A 20,326-nucleotide genomic window follows, 5' to 3' on the forward strand; every position below is an offset into this window, starting at 1 on the left:
ATCCTTGGAAGTCCTTTAACAGAAGACTTTACTCCGTAACAATTCCTTCCTCCCAACTTTCTTACAATGATGACATATATGAGAAGAAATGAAGTTCAAAATTCAAAAAACGAAGGGTTAAATTATCCAGTGGTCAATCAGTATGTGCCATCATAATTAGAATTAGCAAAACCTTGCCTAATTACAATACAGGTTTTTGCAAAAGCCCAAGTTGTACTCTAGAGCTTCTAAATCCCTTTTTCTGCCAATCCATCTTTCCCAAAAGTCACTAATCTACATTCTAACTAGTTAAGGTGCAAGTAATTAGGAAAATACAGGAAAAGTCAAGAAACAAAGCTCCTAGATAAAATATACCACCGACCGATTCGCCACTGATAGTAGACTGTCATGAAATGTTCGTATCATGGACTCCCAACTCCTACAGCAGAGTTTCCCGTTGGCAGTAGGGGTGGGACATGGAGGACCTACATATGTGACACTCAAACCCAGTCACATGTTTTCAATATTAAAAGACACTCTCTGTTAAGAAGTACTATAGACCCTTTTAAAGGTATCATATGGGGCCAGGTGCAGTGGCTCACACCTGTAATCTCAGCACTTTGGGAGATCAAGGTGGGCGGATCACCTGAGGTCAGGAGTTCAAGACCAGCCTGGCCAACATGGTGCAACCCAGTCTCTACTAAAAATACAAAAAATCAGCCAGGCATGGTGGCAGGCGCCTATAATCCCAGCTACTCGGGAGGCTGAGGCACAAGAATCGCTTAAACCGGGGAGGCATAGGTTGCAGTGAGCTGACATCGCACCACTGCATTCCAGCCTGGGTGACAGAGTGAGACTCCTTCTCAAAAAAAAAAAAGGATCAGATAGTAAGAAACGTGATAATACTTAGGAAAAACTGGAGCCAACATCCTACGAAGTTGATGGGGCTTTTATTATTTATAGAGGAAAGCTAGTTTTCAGATCTTCCACAGCGGCTACCTATCCTTTCCCAAATGATCCTCAATTAATCTTTGACCAAAGCAGCACCAAAATGTCTGAAGAGAATACAGCTCCCCCGACACATTGAACAACTCCCTCGTGGCTTCCCCATTTTGAGAATGTTCTACCGTAATATTCTACCGTACTTACCATAATGGTGTGTTCAGGAAATTTGGCACGGACGAGTTTCACGAATTCCACAAAATGTTCTGAATACCCATTGGCCACATCCAGGCAAATAAACTTAACCTGTGGCACAGCTTTCAAGACACTGGTCATCTTTTCCAGATCGTTCTGCCCACTGCCGGAACTCACGGCTACGTGCTACACCAAAATAAACCAAGAAGACAGGCATGAACAGTAGCATTCAGACATCAGACCCTGCTCCATCTATGCACCTATTCTGGGACAGTACAACAACCCTTTTAGGTCTACCCTAATCAAATGCACAATGCACCTGCTCAAGACACATACAACAGCAGAGGTAAAAGGGATTCATTCATTAAATTATCTAAACTTTGGCCAGGCACGGTGGCTCATGCTGTAATCCTAGCACTTTGAGAGGCTAAGGCCGGCAGATCACCAGAGGTCAGGAGGTTGAGACCAGCCTGGCCAAGATGGTGAAACTCCGTCTCTACTAAGAATACAAAAATTAGCCAAGTGCGGTGGCTCATGCCTGTAATCCCAGCACTTTGAGAGGCTGAGGCAGGTGGATCACCTGAGGTCAGGAGTTCGAGACCAGCCTGGCCAACATGTTGAAACTGTCTCTACTAAAAATACAAAAGTTAGCCAGGCATGGTGGCAGGTGCCTGTATCCCAGCTACTCAGGAGGCTGAGGCAGGAGAATAGCTTGAACCCGGGGGGCAGAGGTTGCCGTGGGCCGAGATCGTGCCACTGCACTCCAGTCTGGGCAACACTCCAGTCTGGGCAACAGAGTGAGATTCCATCCCCCTCTGCCAAAAAAAGAAAACTACTGGCATGACTGTGTCATATCAGGGAAACTCAAGGGAGGACAATGTGCAAGAACTAGGAAGTTTCCAGGAAGGAGAAATGGCAATCAACTCGGGCTTCCCCACATGAAAGCTGTGGCCTTCACCCTAAGTGCCTTGCTTGGGGAGCAAGAGAGGGGAAGATGTCTGAAATGCCTCTGATAAACTCCTTTCTATTTTGAGTTTCACTCCCAATAAAATAATAGTGCAGCATGTGACGTAGTTTGGATATTGTCCTCACCCAAATTTCATGTTGAAATATGATCCCCAGTGCTGGAGGTGGGGCCTGGTGGGAGGTGTCTGGGTCATGGGGGTGGATCCCTTATGAATGGCTTGGGCCATCCCCTTGGTGATCTCTAGGTCTGAGTTCACAGGAGATCTGGTCATTAAAAGCGTGTGACCTCCCATCCTCTCTTTCTCTCTCTCTCCCACTTCGCCTTCCACCATGATTGGAAGCTTCCCCAGGCCTCCTCAATAGCAGATGGGTGGCGGTATGCTTCCTGTACAGCCTGCAGAACCATTAGCCAATTAGACCTCTTTTCTTTATAAATTACCCAGTTTCAGGTATTTCTCTAAAGCAATGCAAGAACAGCCTAATACAGCACGCAAATCTCAACCTCTACACAGAACTGCAAATCTGTTTTCCTATTAAAGGGATAAAATTTCCCAAGGTGTGAAAACAAACAAGCCTGACGTAATCTTTCACAACTGCACTTGTACATTTTTAAATCTGAAGCCACCACATCCTCCCCTATAACACCCTTGTCCCTTAACTTCCACCAGTGCCCTGGCACCTCACACCTCTCCCTTCTCTGAACATCTGCCCCTTGGGAAAGGACTTGTTTTCACTAATTTATGCCTCAGTGAAACTAAGACATGGATTGTTTATATTTTAACTCTTATCTCCAAAATCCTGGGCCACATATGAGTGATCTGTCTTAATATCCTTTATGTTATTCCCCCAAATCATAACAATGTAGTGCAGCGCAGAGACTGAGTGTGAGCTGATGGTTAACATCACACATATTTACTCCAGCCTTCTCTGTGCATTCACGCCTGGGCCTCGTGGTTCACAGCTCTGCCCTGTGCCAGCCCAATCCACACAAGCCCACTCTCCCTCCCACTAGAGCTCTGCTTTTTCTAAATCTTACTTCGTTTCTGTTAAAGTACACTACGTGGAACTCGAGATTGGTCGCCTTCTCTCACTGCTACTAAGTTTTTAACATTATCCCTTTTGAATTTGCCTTTTATTTGGCGGCGGGCTGTGTAGTAAGTCGATGTATCACACTTGGTAATGAAGGCCACAGTTCCAGTTAACAATACATTGCCAAAAGCTCCCTTAAAAAAGGTGGAGGGAGGCCAGGCGTGTTGGCTCGCGCCTATAATCCCAGCACTTTGGGAGGCCAAGGTGGGTGGATCACTTGAGGCCAACATGGTGAAACCTCATCTCTACTAAAAATACAAAAAATTAGCCGAGCTAAGTGGCGCATGCCTGTAATCTCAACTACTCAGGAGGCTGAGGCAAGAAAATCACTTGAACCCAGGAGGTGGAGGTTGCAGTGAGCCGAGATCACACCATTGTACTCCAGTCTGGGTGACAAGAGCAAAACTCTGCCTCAAACAAAGAAACAATAAAAGAAGTTGGAGGAAGATCTGAGAAAAAGAAAAAAAGAAAATCATTATTCCCAAACTTACAGAGAAAAGCAGAAGAAAGTGAAAACAAGCATAATTCACTTGAACACAATATGGCAAAAATGAAGGACTTACTATTGAGTCAGAATTATTTTATCTCCAAAACCACGTTTTCACTAATCAAAATCCACACATAATTAAAGCACAGTAACAACAACAACAAAAAGCCAGTGAGTCCTTGAAAACGGTACAATCTGAAGTCATTTTCCAATCATAAATGATCTGACCAGCAGGGAGCACCTCTAACCCAGGGAGACCTGCCTGTGGCTTCGGCTCAGAATCCCCTGAATGTCGCAGGAGAAGGTGCAGGCATGTTGCAGCAGGGCTTTTTGTTGTTTTTAAAATGCTTGGGTTTTTAACAGCTTTTTGAAATACAATGACATGCCATACCCATTCAACATGCACAATTTGATGATTTTTGGTACATTCAGAGTTCTGTAACCATCATGATCGATTTTAGAACATTTTCATATTCCTCCCAAAGAAAGTCCCATACCCTTTAACCACATTCCCTCCCCACACTTCCTCAGCCCCTCAGGCCACTAATCTATTTTATGGCTTAGATTTGCCTATTCTAGACATTTCCTAGAAATAGGATCATAGATGCTATGGCCTTTGCGTGCGGCCTTTTCTTTTTTTTTTCTTTTTTGAGACAGAGTTTCTCTCTCGTTGCCCAGGCTGGAGTGCAATGGCACGATCTTGGCTTACTGCAACCTCCACTTGAACCTCCCGGGTTCAAGCAATGCTCCTGCTTCAGCCTCCCAAGTAGCTGGGATTATAGGCATGCGCTACCACACCTGGCTAATTTTGTATTTTTAGTAAAGACAGGGTTTCTCCATGTTGGGCCGGCTGATCTCAAACTTCCGACCTCAAGTCATCCACCCAACTCGGCCTCTCAAAGTTCTGGGATTACAAGCGTGAGCCATCGCACCCGGCTGCTTCTGGCCTTTTCACTTGGTGAAATGTCCTCAAGGTTCGTCCATGCTGTAGCCTGTATCAGACCTTGACTCCTTCTTACGGCTGAACAATATTCCATTGTATGGCTATACCTTATTTTGTATGTCCTTTCACCCACTGATAGACATTTGGGTTGAGTCTACTTTGGGCTATTATGAATAACGCTGCTATGAACATTCATGTACAAGTTTTTCTGCGGAAATGTGTGCATTTCTGTTGAGTCTACACTTAGAAATGGAATTGCTGGGTCACATGGTAACTCTTATGGTTAATGTTCCAGGAACTGACAACTGTTTTCCAAAGCAGCTGCATGCACCATTTTCCATTCCCAGCAGTGAACAAGGGTTCCAGTTTCTCCATATCCTCAACAACAATTATTGTCTTTTTTTAAATAGAGATGGAGGTCTCACTATGTTAACCAGGCTGGCCTTGAACTCCTGGGTTCAAGCAATCCTCCCACCTCAACCTCCCAAAGCGCCGAGATTACAGGCATGACCCATGGTGCCTGGCTATTATCTGTCTTTTTGATGACAGCCATCTTGGTGGGAATAATGTTTACTCAACTCTAAAACACCTTGTTTTACTCAGAAGTTTTTTCTACAGCCAAAAGACAGGCTCTACCTTGAATTAGCTGGCAGGAAACACAGGTCTTCCCCAAGCTCTTGGGATATAACACTTCATCTTTCAAGGGAAAACAGACATTTCTTACAGATAAATCCTAGTATTTTAATAACACGATATGGAAACAAGTTTTCTCAGCAAATCCCTGGCAATGGCACAGGGCTAGAGAAACACCGAACTCTCAATGTCTCTCTGCTACTGACTGAAATCCTCTTGACAGCTCTGAAGATTTTGCTCCCCCTGCTACACTGCTAATTGATAACCAGGTTGTAGTCGTACCTGCAGGCATTCTGGGTGATTTGTGGCAAAGAGCTTCCAGTCATCCAGGGAGTAATGCTTGTGAATTGCTGTAAACATGGAGTGCTAGGAAACAAAACAGCACCATTAGGATGGGAAGCCAAGAGAGAGCCCCCCTCCCTCCTCCATCTGGAGGTGGTGATCCAACAAGACAAAGGCATCAGTGTTCCTGCCATCCATGCTTAATTTGCTTTGAATATGCTCCTAGCAGCCAAAACCAGACAAAGGTACAACCACTGAAATCATAAAACCCTGTTTCCCATTCTAATCTGGTTAGACAATACTGCATTCAGGACTACGGAGGCTCTGCCAGGAGGCAGGAGAGGGATAAAAGACAATTCTCAGAGCCCTGCCCAGCCCACCCAGGCTCCCACCCACACCTGTATTAGGCCAAAAGCAGCACAGATGGTCCAAAGAGAAAACCAGGCAGCAGGTCCCCCGCCCAGGAGAAGGACCATCCTAACGCAAACTTCTGCTTAGCCAACCCTGAAGAACCCCACCTTACCCCTGAAAGTTTCTCTTGTGTTCACAACCTGAACACTTCTTGCTGCAAGGTAAATCCATCGGGCAGTTGGTATTCTTGACGGTGGGAATTACATAAAGTATAACCCTAAATCTATGACTATTGCCCCAGCATTTATGACCTGCTGACCTGCTTTGTGTCAGTCTTTTCCACATATCATTTAATTTTTGGAACAACTTTGAACAGCATTATTAGCTTCACGAGCATAAATGGAGCTTAAGAGATTTAAATTGCCCAGGCATGGTGGCCTACGCCTGTAATCCCAACACTTTAGGAGGCCGAGGCAGGAGGATCACTTAAGCCCAGGAGTTCGAGACCAGCCTGGTAACATGGCAAGACCCCCATGTCTATTTAAAAAACAAAAAACAAATAAAACCTACAAAATTTGCTGAGCGCGATGGTGTATACTTGTAATCCCAGCATTTTTGAAGGGTGAGGTGGGTGAATCACCTGAGGTCAGGAGTTCAAAACCAGCCTGACTAACATGGTGAAACCCCATCTCTACTAAATACAAAAAATTAGCCGGGCATGGTGGAGTGCCTGTAATCCCAGCTACTCGGGAGGCTGAGGCAGCAGAATCACTTGAACCTGGGAGGCGGAGGTTGCAGTGAGCCAAGATGGCACCACTGCCTTGTTGCCTAGGCAACAGGAGCAAAACTCGGTCTCAAAAAAAAAAAATTACAAAAATTAACAACTGCATGCATGGTTAGGAAGAGACAGACGAAGGCCAGAGTCAAACTCGGATCTGACTATGGAGATTGTACACCTTGCCCTTTAACAGAAGCCTCCCACCTAACTTCTCTGGGGCTACCTATGTCCCCATCTACAACTTCTCATCCTAAACTTCTATGACTTTAGTAACTTGCACTAGTTCTATGGATCCTAGAAACAGGAAATTCACAGTAGCCATCCATGGTTAGCTACACCAGACTACGCTATTCCGTTAGCAGGGAGACTTCCTAGGAAAATGGGAAGAGCACAGCAAGTTCTAGGTTTTTCCTGGACTATAACCTATTATGTTAATTAATCAGAATTGATTGCTCCCTGGTTCCCCTCACTTTTATACTAACACATAATCCATCAGTAGCAATGGCTGATGACAGAGCAAAGCAGGGAAAGGGTGAGGAGAAAAAAAATACCAGTTCCTTAGCAATTAATGTATTAGCCTCTGGCCCAATGCTCAGTAGGGGCTGAGGTCTGACAGACAATGCAAGTGATCATGGAATCTGACAGACCACCCCTACTCCATTTTGGGAGCTCATAATTTATTTGAGAATCTTTTCCTTCGAATCGCTGGCTAATAATGAATCTCAGCACCTCCTGTGGTTAGACTTGCTGCCCACAGTGAGAAGCTCTCTCAACTAATTGGATTTACCTTTTCACTTGGCAGGCATTATCCACAGGAAAGACAGAACCCCTGAGTAGAGCAGACATTCCACATCTAGGATGCAGAAGATGCTCTGGCCCTCACCCATAAAGGTCCTGCCCAAACGGGTTTTCCTTTATTTTTCCCAAAGCCAGGACACTATTTTTAATCTGTTTTTAAATTGTATTTTAACAAACAGTACTTCTCAGATTGATCTACACAATGAGTTTTGTTTTTTCGGTTTTTTGTTTTGTTTTGTTTTGTTTTTTGAGACAGGGTCTTGCTCTGTCACGCCGACTGGAGTGCAGTGGCGCCATCTTGGCTCACTGCAACCTCTGCCTCCCAGCTCAAGTGATCTTCCCACCTCAGCCTCCCGAGTAGCTGGGACTACAGGCTCATGCCACCACACCGAGCCAATTTTCATTTTTTTTTTTTTATAGAAACGAGGCTTTGCCATGTTGCCCGGTCTGGTCTTGAATTCCTGAGCTCAAGCAATCCGCCTGCCTCCACCTCCCCAAATCCTGGGATTACAGGTGTGAGCCACTACACCCAGCCAAAGCCAGGATATTAACCCCTCTTTATGGAAAATTAGGCTGTTGTAGTTGACTAAAAGAGACCTTGAGCTTGTACTGTGATCTGTCCATTTAAGTTGAGGGGTAAATTCCTTAGATTCAAGAGTCAGTTTGGGTTGGAATCCTGATTCTCTCCCTGCATCTATCTGGCTGAGGGCCTAGGGCAAGTGACCTACCCCTCTCCTCTCTGCCTCAGTTTCCTCATCTGTAAAAGGAACCTATCTTGTTGAGCTGTGTCCAGAATTAAGAGATACAGGCCAGGCACAGTAACTCACACCTGTAATCCCCGCACTTGGGGCAGGCGGATCACCTGAGGTCAGGAGTTCAAGGCCAGCTTGGCCAACATGGTGAAACCCCATCTCTACTAAAAATACAAAAATTAGCCGGGTTTGGTGGCATGTGCCCGTAATCCTAGCTACTTGGGAGGCTGAGGCAGGAGAATCGTTTGAACCAGGGAGGCGGATGTTGCAGTGAGCCAAGATTGTGTCACCACCCTCCAGCCTGGGCAACAGCAAGACTCCATCTAAAAAAAAAGAAATACATTATCTGCAGTGTTTTGCACATAAGCACTCGATACATGTATTCGACATAATTATACAGTAAATGCTGCAGCACAGACTGCATACAAAACAGCTCTGCCTTAATTTTAAAGGGGTTGTCACTTTTCTGCAATATGGCACTCTTCATGTTGTCTAGCTTCTTTTTGTATCTCTAATTTCCAAAACCATCACAGTCATATTCATGGAAGCAATGGATGCAGATCTAGACCATCTCACTGAACACAAAATCCAGACACTGTCTACTTTCTGATTGAAAGGAAAGACAGAGAATGACCCAAAGCATCTCACATTTCTACTCTTCCCTGTCTATAAAGCCGGGGGGGCTCTTGATAACATGTCCATGTTGTGAGCAGCAAAGGAAAAAAACAAAAGCCTACCGCCTCACCTGTGACATCACAGCTGCCATCTCAAATGTGCCCACAGTGTCCATGTTGGCCACGATAATGGGAATCCCTGAGTAGGTCTGCTTTGAATTTCGAAACGTGAAGGTGCGTTCAAGATCCACCTGTTGGCAAAAACAAAAAAAAGGGGGGGTGGGAAGATATGAGTGCTTTGCTCTTATGTGAAATGTGCAGAATTTCTGGAGTTTGGAGTGAGTAAGAACAACACAAAGATCCCTGGATTCTCCTAGGGGTCAAAGACAGGTATTCCAAAGACACCAGAGTCGCAAAGGAAACCAGGTAAGGCACTGGATTCAGGTGCAAAAGCTGAAATGGGCTCCTCACTTTCCTTGCTCAAGCACCAGCAGAAGGCACTGGAAATTCCACCATCAAGACAAGCCTCAGAATCAGAAGCTCTCTCCTCCTTTCCCAGCCTCTCCAACCCCACTGCCGCCTTCTAGCCGCATCCCTAAAGACCCTCGTACATGTTATCTTCACCCCACCTCCAAGCTCTATGGAAACCATTCCCCTCCTGGGAGCACCTGCTCCACTCTTCCTTGCCAACCATGGCCCTCGTCCTGGAACAATCCCTTCACTTTTTTTTTTTTTTTTGAGATGGAGTCTTGCTCTGTCGCCCAGGCTGGAGTGCAGTGGCCAGATCTCAGCTCACTGCAAGCTCCACCTCCCGGGTTCACGCCATTCTCCTGCCTCAGCCTCCCGAGTAGCTGGGACTACAGGCGCCCGCCACCTCGCCCGGCTAGTTTTTTGTAATTTTTAGTAGAGACGGGGTTTCACCGTGTTAGCCAGGATGGTCGCGATCTCCTGACCTCATGATCCGCCCGTCTCGGCCTCCCAAAGTGCTGGGATTACAGGCTTGAGCCACCGCGCCCGGCCCCCTTCACTTCTTACCTTTCACCTAGAGCCCCACTCCAAATTCGCCCTGCAGTGAGCACCACGCCATTAATCCCTTTGCCTTTTACCCTCCACGGCTGCTTTAATTATGAGGATCTTTCAAAAAGCTGGTGGAAAGTACATTGCAACCATATGTTCCCACATATCAACACTTGTTCCTTTGACTTGCAAGCAGCTGGGGGGCAGAGGGGTGGGCGCGGGGGCTCCAATTCTTCTGTAACTTCAAGATCAGGGCATGTAGGACTAACCCTGCTATCGGCAATCCAGAACAACACAGCCACAAGGGTGGGCTTGACAGAAGCCACGTGCCAGATAGAGCCAGGCACTCACCAAGAGCTGGAAGAGTCCGAATTACTTCTCTGACCCAGGGCAGATGCCAGCCTGTCTACCCACCCACCATCCTCAGCCTGCTCTTATCCCAGGAAGGCTACCTGTTACAGGTTCCACTTCTCAAGTTCATTTCTGGCTGGGATTGGTCAATGGAGGACACTGGATGGGAAACTGGAGGACAGTGGCAGGCAGCGGTGGGGGGAAGTCAGGGTAGTTCTCCCAGAACCCCGCTGCCTTAGGCAGCTTCTCCAGAGCAGCTGTGTCACCTCCAGGCCTGGATCCTCTGACCAGAGAGGCCTGCGTATTCCTCGTTCCAGCTTTCCCGAAGCAAGCCCAGTCCCTTCCTGGGCTCCAGAGCACTGTCTTCTCCCTCCGACCCTCGCCCTAAGGTAGGGATGGCTTCTTGCTGTTGCTGATCTCTGGGGTGCCTCAATATCCTCAGTTGTGTGAGGATGCCCCGCATTCAATTCCATGTTTTAAACAGTCAGCATTGTTTGTTTCTCTGGCTGGACTCTGATAGACACAAACCACATTAGAAGTGAGTGCCTCCCCAAGGGAAACTGGCCAGAGAAGCACAGGTGTGAATCTTACGCTTCTGAAGTAACTTAGCCTACATTAACCCTGGCTTCATGAATTACGCCAGCAAGAGTCATTTTCTGCCATGTTTACCTGGATACTCCTCTCATTTTTTTCACTTGAGTCAACTTTCACTTTGCAATCAGCATTAAGTCAGAAAACACCACGGGACGGCTCCGCCCCTTAAGCCTTTTCATTTCTCTTGCTTCTCAACACAGGATTCTGTGTCCAGAAGGCATCCTGGGTGAATGATGTCATAAACATGACTGCACAGGCCTCACACAGCAATCAGCGAGGAGAAATGAGATGCTGGAAGTGCACGAACCTACGCGCAGCGGCGCATCCCTTTCTCCACTTCCTTCCTGATGACTCTGGGTTATACTTCAGTGGAGCACGTTATAGCGACATTCTGAAAGAGAACTGAAGGGATCTACCCATGGCAACCCTGTATGCGGCTAATGGCTCTCTAACATTTGGCTTGGCAGGCTTGAAACAATCAGAATTCCTTGGTCTCAAATTACTCTTCTATCCTCCAACAGGCATGGGGCTAGCTGCTACACTGCGCACCCGGCTGAGATCACAATGGGCTTTTCTTGGCACGCCAAAACCTATCAGCAGGACACAAAACGCAGAGCTCTTCATGGAAAAGGGCAGCCTTAACAGTAAACGCTTCCCCTCATTTCCAGTCCTTTTTATGAGCTAGCTCTTTGCCACCATTAATTCTAAGAATGAGAAATAAAGTGATCTTCCCCAACTTTATCCGCCCAGACACACACATAACCCAGGCCAGTTGTTCACTAGCAGAGATAAATATTTTAAATATTTCAGCCTCACAGGAACAGCACTTGGCACTTAGTCTGGCACAGCCGGCCAGTATGCCAAATATAGATTTGATTCCCTGTCTAAGCCTGACCTGAAAGGGAACAAAAAGTAACAAAGTCTCCTCCCCCATCTGCTAACACACATCTCTGCTGCTCTCTAACAGGCCTTCATTAAAGCCAGTCCTGCCACCCAACATGTCAGGGGCTCAAAAGTGTAAATGGACCGGCATGGTAGCTCACACCCGTAATCCTAGTACTTTGGGAGGCCGAGGCAGGCAGATCACTTGAGCTCAGGAATTCGAGACCAGCCTGGGCAACATGGTGAAACCCCATCTCTACACACAATACAAAAAACTAGCCAGGCTTGGGTGGCACGAGCCTGTAGTCCCAGCTCCTCAGGAGGCTGAGGTGGGAGGATTGATTGAACATGGGAGACTGAGGCTGCAGTGAGCCATGATCATGCCACTGCATGCCAGCCTGAGTGACAGTGAGACTTTGTCTCAAAAAAAAAGTACAAATAGAGGCCCACCTACCACATTCCTAAATAATTCAATGTAATAAGTCCAACGAACAAACTGCTACACAAAATAGGTTCTAACCTCCTACCCTAAAAAAAAAAACAATTTCATTCACAACCAGAAAGGCATCAGAAAATGGTGGTGGGGAGCTGGCCCTGGGCCCCAGTCTGCCCCTCTTCCCTTCTCACCTAAATCCTTATGTATGCACAGAGGAATAGCCCCCCCACCTTCAGTCTGCACATAAAGCTCTGTGCATACCCACGTACTTTTCCATAAACAACTGCCACTTGCCCGCTCTGGGTTGGAGATGAGCACAACAGCATCATGGGTGGCCCTTGGAAACATACCAGGGCAAGAAGCCCATGCAGGCCTTAGAGTCAGCTCAAAGTCACTTGGGGAAGGATATCCAGGATCCCGAGTACTTAGAGCACGGCCTAAGGAACAGCATAGCCCACAGGCCCTGCCTGGTGAGAAGGGATGCAATTAGGGGGGCAGACAGGGGACCCAGGTCAGAGGCTCCTTTCCTAGATCTACGGATGGCACCGAGTAAAGCAATTCTTTTATGTATTGTATTTTATTACATAATTATATAGATTGCTCATTATCTGTAACACCTGTCTGAGTATAGGGACAACGTCTTCCAACTTTGTAGTTCTAGTAGCTCAAATTGCGTGGGATAAACTAACGCCTGGCTAAAAGGTAAGAATACTGTGTTCTGGCCTCCAGCCTTTTGCAGTGTTTGGTGGCCCCAGCCCGACTTCTGAATGTGCATCCAAGCCCTGAAAGCCTCACCCTCAGTTATCAGGCTCGTGAGAAGCTCATGCCCAGCTGCAGTGCTACCAGCAAGCCGCAGGGTTCCACAAATGGAAAGGGCTTCAGAGGCTGGTCCAGCACACCCGGGTACCCATCAGAATCCTCTTAGAAGTGGTTCCAAAATACTCGTGCTCCAGCTGCCTCAAACTTCATGAATCACCACCTTTGTGCTGGACACATGTGTATTTTGGAGTGTTTCCCTAGGCGATTCTAATGCATTCATGACTCAGAACAGCGCCAAACTCTTTAATTTTCCAAAGCAAAATTTACAAAGACTGTTATGGGTTGATTTATGTCTCCCCCCACAAAAAATGTTGAAGTCCTAACCTCCAGTACCTGTAAATGGGACCTTATTTAGTTAATAGGGTCACTGCAGATGATCAAGCTAAGGTGAGGTCAAGAGGGTGAGCCCTAGTCCAATATGACTGTTGTTCTTATAAAAAGGAGAAATTTCCAGGTGCGTAATCCCAGCACTTTAGGAGGCTGAGGTGGGCGAATCACCTGAGGTCGGGAGTTCGAGACTAGCCTGAGAAACTCTGTCTCTACTAAAAATACAAAATTAGTCGGGTGTGGTGGCACATGCCTATAATCCCAGCTACTTGGGAGGCTGAGGCAGGAGAATCGCTTGAACCTGGGAGGCAGAGGTTGTGCTGAGCCAAAATGACACCATTGCACATTCTTACTAGCTTAAAGACTAGGGTAGAATATTTAAGCCAGAAATGGGTTCTAAGGAAGAAAACACTCAGGGAGAATGCAGGCTCCCCAGCATATCAGATGAAAACAAAGGTCTTGTCTCAATCCACAAACTCATTACTTCTCAGAAAAAGATTATCCAAATGTCCCCACATGACCCTGTGGAGCTTTATTCTTCCATGCCAGGGGCTGGACATTTGAGAGATGAATGCCTCCCTAGAGAATCCAGGCTAAGGCCACCTGGGCCACTGCTACCTGTATTCTTTGCCTCTCAGAGGTGACCTCAGATTCATTTCATTCATGTTCATTCATGGGAGGCTGGTGGAAATGTCCTTGCAGGAGTCCTGAAGCTTCTGAGGGGGAGATCACTCTTACTGTCCGTTTCCTGCTTATAGCCTGACGATCCATTGCTGGGCCTGGCTCTTAGCAAAACTGTCACGAGGATAAGCCCATCATCAGCTGTCAAAACCCTCCTCCCCCAGCCAGACTCTACTCCCAGGGTGTACGTTCTCTTTCCTGGCTCCACACAAATCCACTGTCAGGCTCAATGTCGGTCATCTACCGTTCAGTTTCCAATTTGCCTCCAGATATTACTTCTGCCAGGATGCACACATTTTAAGCTTCTGATTGTGCAAGGAAAAGTTTTTATCTGCCTATGAAAAATTTCAGGCATCAACAAGCAAACTGAGAAAACATTAAGAGGGGATTAGGGAGGCCTAACTAGATCCTCAACGCCACTGAGGCAAGTAAAGTCAGATCATGGGGGTGGTCGGCCAGGCAACAGCCTCACGCACCAGGGAGCTAAACCATCACGGCAACCGATTAGAAACGCAATGCTGGTTAACTTCAGTCTCCAGGCCCATGGCTGACAAACTCCCACGAACGTGAAAATGTAAAAAAGACATCTCAAGGGCACTGAGTTCTCACTGCAATGTGTACATGAAGATTGCAAAGGTGCCATCCCAAACTGGAACATTAGTAGTTACAATCTGCCCAAATTGCGAAGCCAAGTGTTGCATGACATTGTCGCATGATGTGATAGTGTTCTCTGAGGAGTAATTCATTCTATTACATAAATTTCATTTTAGCTCTAGAGACAGGGTTGTCCAGGCTGAAGTGCAGTGGCACCATCATAGCCCACTGTAACCTCCAACTCCTGGACTCCAGCCATCCTCCCGCCTCAGCCTTCCAAGTAGCTGGGACTACAGGTGTGCACCATAGCTCTAATTTTTAAAATTTTTGTTGTAATCTCTAACTCCTGGGCTCCAGCCATCCTCCCGCCTCAGCCTTCCAAGTAGCTGGGACTACAGGTGTATACCACTGCTCTAATTTTTAAAATTTCTGTTGTAATCTCCAACTCCTGAGCTCAAGCCATCCTCCCACCTCAGCCTTCCAAGTAGCTGGGACTACAGGTGTGCACAACTGCCCTGGCTGATTTTTTAAATTTTTGTAGAGCAGAGGTCTTGCTATGTTGCCTAGGCTGGTCTCAAACTCCTGGCCTCAAGCAATCCTTCCAATTCAGCCTCCTAAAGTGCTGGGATTACAGGTGTGAGCCACTGTGCCTGGCCCTATTACATTTATGTTCAATATTTTACCTTCTCAACATGTTTTCTGGTTCAGAAAATAGGTATATCTTTGTTTTGAACATCCAATTTTCTGAAAAATAAGTTTCTCTCTTCTAAATACATTTTGAATATTTAAAGAATATTGAGGCCACCAAATTATTAGCATATCCAGAATCCCGGTATTTCATCTTGGTCTTGCCTTAGGTACTGGCTACAGCTCATGCTTCCAGAGACCCAGGCCTGCCCTCCAAACTGTTTTTGTTCCATGAGAGGCCCCCTCTTCAGCACCTGAAAGGTCATGAGGGACAGGCACAGGGTCACCCAATCTGGGGTGATAAGCTTTAATCATTGCTCCCTCACCTCCTGCAGTCCTGCCGGGCTCCAGCCAGCCAATGCTGCCGCTTACAGAAGGCCCCTTGGTTTAGTCACTGGCTAACGCGGAGGCTTCCCCAATCCAAGCAAGCCCTCGGCTGGCAGCCCCAGGCACTGCAGTTAGGCCTGTCACCGGAGTGGGCAGCGGACTTCTTTGCTGAGGGGATTTATTTATGGTCTTGTTTGTGGAGCCGGACGGACGGAGCTGTGCAGGTTGGCCCAGCCTCCTAGTGTTTACTCCTTCAGCCGTGTCCAGTTTCCTCACCTTCCGCTCCAGCTCTCAGCAAAGCCACAGTCACCAGCGCACACCACCCCGGGGCACTCTGCCTTTCAGTGCAACTAGTTTATCCTTCAGGGGCTGACCTCCCTTCCCCCAGCCCCAGGCTATTTCCAGTCTGGTCTTCACCTGTTCCTTAGGATTTGAGTACATCCAGGCAGAACCAGGGAAATGCCCGAGGCTTCCAATTCGCCCCCACCTCTCCCACCCCAAAGCTTTCCGCTTCTCCAGGGCTAGGCTGGGACTGCGGACTGTCCAGGACCGCAGAGTCTCCAAGCCCCACTGCCAGCAAGGCCGCCAAACTCCGAAAGGAAACACTGAACTTGTGCCCTGGGTTCTCCTGTTTTTTCAGACGCATTCACTAAGTTCCACCGCTGGACCTGAAGCGAAAGCAGCAGCAATTCTCAGCACTAGGAGACGCTGCCAAAAATCACCGGGATCTGCAGTTGTTTTTGTCGTCCTCTCTTCTCTAGCTCCAGTTTCCTTTTCTTGCAATATGCGCCCTCATACCCCCATTCCTTCTAAACCAACTGGCCACTGGATCTCTGCTCATCTGTGGTCAAGTTTCATTGTAAACTTCCCCCAGGCCACCTAACGGGACCGACGTGTAGAGAATTTCAAGGGCCCCCGTATCACCGCCCTTAAAGACACCTCACGTCCCGGCAGGTGCTGGGTCGGGGGAACAGGGATGCAGCGCCCCAGCCTCAAACACCAAAGCAGGCAGGGTAACCCCGTGCCACCCCCCTTCCACCCACTTGCCCGGCGCCACCCGGTAAAAAAAATCCCAGCCCCACTGCGACTTCCGAACGGCCCCCACCTCGGCTCGGCTCTTGAGGCTGCTCCGCTTAGGTCGGAGCAGGACATCCTTGAAGTCGAGCTTGAGGTCCGCATCTATGCGGGGCATGGTGCGGCGGCTCCTGGCTGCGGCGGCGACGGCGGGGCGGGGGCAGCGGCGCGGGGGGCGCCAAGGCTGCTGTGCCGCGGCCGGGAGCGGGCGCGGGCAGGGCGCGCACGCCGCGCTCTTAAACCCGCCCCGCCGACCCGCGGTCACGCTTGGCCCGCCCCGGGCGCCGCCTCCGTCTCGGGCAGGGGCTGAGAAGCAGGCTGGTTAGCCCTTCCTCCTCGCGCCCCCGCCCCCGTCCTTCCCCCGCCGGTGTACAGCCCGTGGCAGTGACCGAACGGGGACGGGGGAGGGAAATGCTCACCGTCCTGTTTGTCCCCAAGGTCCCCGATGGGGAGGGGACTTAGCGTGTGCCTGCCTTATCCAAGGGAAAGTCGCTCCGAGAGCTTTTACTTGTTCTTCTTTTTTTTTTTTTTTTTTTTTTTTTTTTTTTTGGAGACAGAGTCTCTCACTGTCGCTCAGGCTGGAGTGCAGTGGAGCGATCACCGCTCATCGCAGCCTCGACCCCTGGGCCCAAACGATTCTCATGCCTCAGCCTCCCCGAGTACAGGCGCACGCCTCCACACCCGGCTTATTTTAGAAATTATTTCCTAGAGATGAGGGTTTCACCATATTGCCCAGGCTGGTCTCGAACTCTGACCTCAAGTGATCCGCCTGCCTGGGCCTCCCAAAGTTCTGGGATTACAGGCGTAAGCCACCGTGCCCCGAGGCTTCCCCCTTTTTAAAATTCAAGCCCGGTGTGCTCAGCCGGTGCTGAGGGGCACGCCTCTCACTTGCCAAAGAAGGAGAAACCCCAGGGAGGTTGTACAGCATTAAGGAAAAGAGCATGGGCAGTTAACTGTTGAGCTGTACTGGGATTGTTGAGGCCATGATTCCCTTTGGACTTGTTAAGAGACAAGGTCTCACTGTGTTGCCCAGGCTGGTCTTGAACTACTGGGCTCAAGTAATCCTCCTGCCTCAGCTTTCCAGTGTTGGGACTACTGGTGTGAGCCACTGCGCCCAGCCTGGATTTCAGTATTTTTGTTTAAGAAAAACAGTGGAGCCTGAGTCCCCTCTGGGGGTTACCAGTGATGTGAGTTCATTAATTCACTTATTGACCTTACTGAGCCTTTATTATACACTCGGAATGGTATTATACACTCGGAATGTGCTGCCGGGCTTCATGCATCATCTCATTCACTCTCAGAACAACCTAATGAAGAAAGAGCCACTTCACAGATAAGGAAAAATGAGGCTCCTACAAATTAAATAACTTGCCCAAGGTCGCAGAAAAATTCAATATAAATTTCTCAGTCCTTAGAACTTACTACAACTCTTCACTGAAGCTTATTTTGTCCTGGAATATCTCTTTGCCTGAGTTCAAAACCTGGTTCCACCACTTTCTAGCTAGGTGACCTTTGAGGAGTCAATTTCTCTAAGTCAGTTTTCTCATAAAAGGGGTGGGGCAGGAGGGGGTTAACCCTATCTCCTCCCTGGTTTTTGTGAGAATTAAAGTGTGTGTGTTTATGTAAGCACAATGTCTGTCCCATAGTAGTTGCTCAATGCATGGTAGTTACAGATTTGTAGTCACATGTTACATTATGTGCATTATGTTTTGTATTTTCAAACTAGAATGCTAACTGCACAAAGGCAAGAATCATCTTTCATTCTCTTCCATTTTTCTGCAGCCTCAAACTGAGCTAGCAACTGTCCTCCGTGAGCTAGCATGTAAGGCTGACCATAAAAGATACATCATAATATTCAATTTAACACAAATGGCTGAAGATGATAAAGGTCTCAGCTCATCCCACATGCTCTCATTAGCTGTACCCCAAAGGAAGTTCATGAAGTTTCAGGGAAGGAAATGAAATTTATCAGAGAGAGAATGAAAGTAGCCACAATTAGTCCAGCTCTGCAATGTTTACCACCCTTGACAAATTCTTGGGAACTGGCCAGATGTGCTGCTTATTTGCAAAGTACTGAAAGGAAACCTAATTCTGATCTTTTAAAGATAAAATAGAAGTAAAATATAATTACTAGATGGTATGATTATTTTTAAATTATTCTCCTTAAAGGGAAGAGAAACTGACCTTGTTAAGTATCTGCCAGCGTGGGTGAGGGCTTTATTCATTGTTTCATACAGGGTCTTAAAGGAGAAGCTTCTGTAGGTTGTCCTTGCTCTTTCCCTCTGGTCCTCCTTCTTTCTGGCCAGTCCTCCTTCTATTAGAATAGACAGAAGTTCATTTTACACATTCCATTCCTTCTCCCTCTGGAACGAACATTCCACTATAACTGCCCTCTTCTCTGACACAAAATCATACTTCTGTTAGAGTCAGCCTGAGTCCCTGATTCTTCTAAAACCAGCTTTGCAAAAATTATGACAGTGAGAAAAATCTGACATAGGAAAATGACGACAATGAAAGAAATCTGACCTAACCGACTCCATCTTGCTTTTAACCTCCATGGTGTCCTTGTTCATTCCTGGGTGTTGGCTGAGCTAACTATGGGAGGAATTGAGTTTATGGTTTAACTTTGAAACAAAGATGAGAACAGCACGTTCCCAAAACAAACCCCCTCCTGGCTTGGGGACCAGCCCACCTTTGTAAAACTAACAAAGTAGCTACAAGATTACAAATCATGGCTCAGGCATCATGTAGCCAGAGGCCGCAAGATTCCTAACCTCCCCAGTTGCTCCTGTGATTAACATCACTATTGAAAACCTAAGATTGGTGTTAGAGATATGTTTCAGTCAGTCCCCCCATTCTGATGGACCAGCTGGCACCACCCTGACCAGCAAACTGGCTCAGCTAGTTCTGTGATCCCACTCAGAAATGGAAGACAGCAAGAAAAACCTACTTCGACAGCCTATTATTTCATCCCTCACCTGACCAATCAGCACTCCCCACTCCCTAGTTCCTGCCCACCAAATTATCCTTTAAAAAGCCTAGTCTCTGAATTTTGGGGGAGACTGATTTCAGTAATAAAACTCCAGTCTCCTGTTAGCTGTCTCTGCACTTATTAAACTCTTTCTGTATGGCAGTAATACTGTCTCAGTAAATTGGCTTTATCTATGCAGCAGGCAAGAAGAACGCATAGGACAGTTTCACTCCCACACCAACTGAGACTCCTTTGAACATCCTGTGCATCTTGTACGTATTTTTGCTTCTCATTACGCTAATACTAACAATAATAGTTTCCCATCAGTACAATGACTTTATGTTAAAGTTCTCACTGCCTAGACAAAGCTATAAGTGATATCCAGAATTCAATTTGTTAACATTATATTATGGGAGGGGAAGGTTATCCCCAAAATTACATGGGAAGATAACCTCCAAAATTATGTGGGATAAATTCCACTTGGTCACAGTGCATAATCCTTTTTTGTATTGATGGATCCTATTTGCTAATATTTTGTTAAGGATTTGTGCATCTGACTCATAAGGGACATTAGTCTGTAGTTTTCTTTTGATGCTTTTATCAGGGTAATAGTGGCCTCATAGAATTAGTTGGGAAATGTTCCATGCTCTGTTTTCTGAGAGCTTGTGTAGGCGTGGGATTAGTTTTTTAAATATTTAATAGAATTAACCAGTGAACTAAAATTATGTGAAGTGATAAAATGGTTTATTTTTAGTAA

General features: G+C 47.1%; 1 protein-coding gene across 3 annotated transcripts in view; it reads right to left on the reverse strand.

The window, feature by feature from the left end:
- GMPR (guanosine monophosphate reductase) overlaps positions 1-16,808 on the reverse strand; it is a 48,219-nt gene extending 31,411 nt beyond the window's left edge. For 2 of the 3 annotated variants that reach the window (XM_005553978.3, XM_074038824.1), the window contains exons 1-4: positions 16,630-16,808; positions 8,941-9,060; positions 5,517-5,600; positions 1,129-1,302 (exon numbers count right to left, since the gene is read on the reverse strand). In XM_005553978.3, the coding sequence (XP_005554035.1) occupies positions 1,129-1,302; positions 5,517-5,600; positions 8,941-9,060; positions 16,630-16,716 (465 nt within the window). In that variant the 5' untranslated portion in view covers positions 16,717-16,808. The remainder of the gene's footprint in view (positions 1-1,128; positions 1,303-5,516; positions 5,601-8,940; positions 9,061-16,629) is intronic. The other variant, XM_065543047.1, reaches the window with a different exon arrangement.
- Between the last annotated feature and the right edge of the window lie 3,518 nt (positions 16,809-20,326).

Source organism: Macaca fascicularis, chromosome 4 (assembly GCF_037993035.2).
Source record: "Macaca fascicularis isolate 582-1 chromosome 4, T2T-MFA8v1.1".
NCBI lineage: Eukaryota > Metazoa > Chordata > Mammalia > Primates > Cercopithecidae > Macaca > Macaca fascicularis.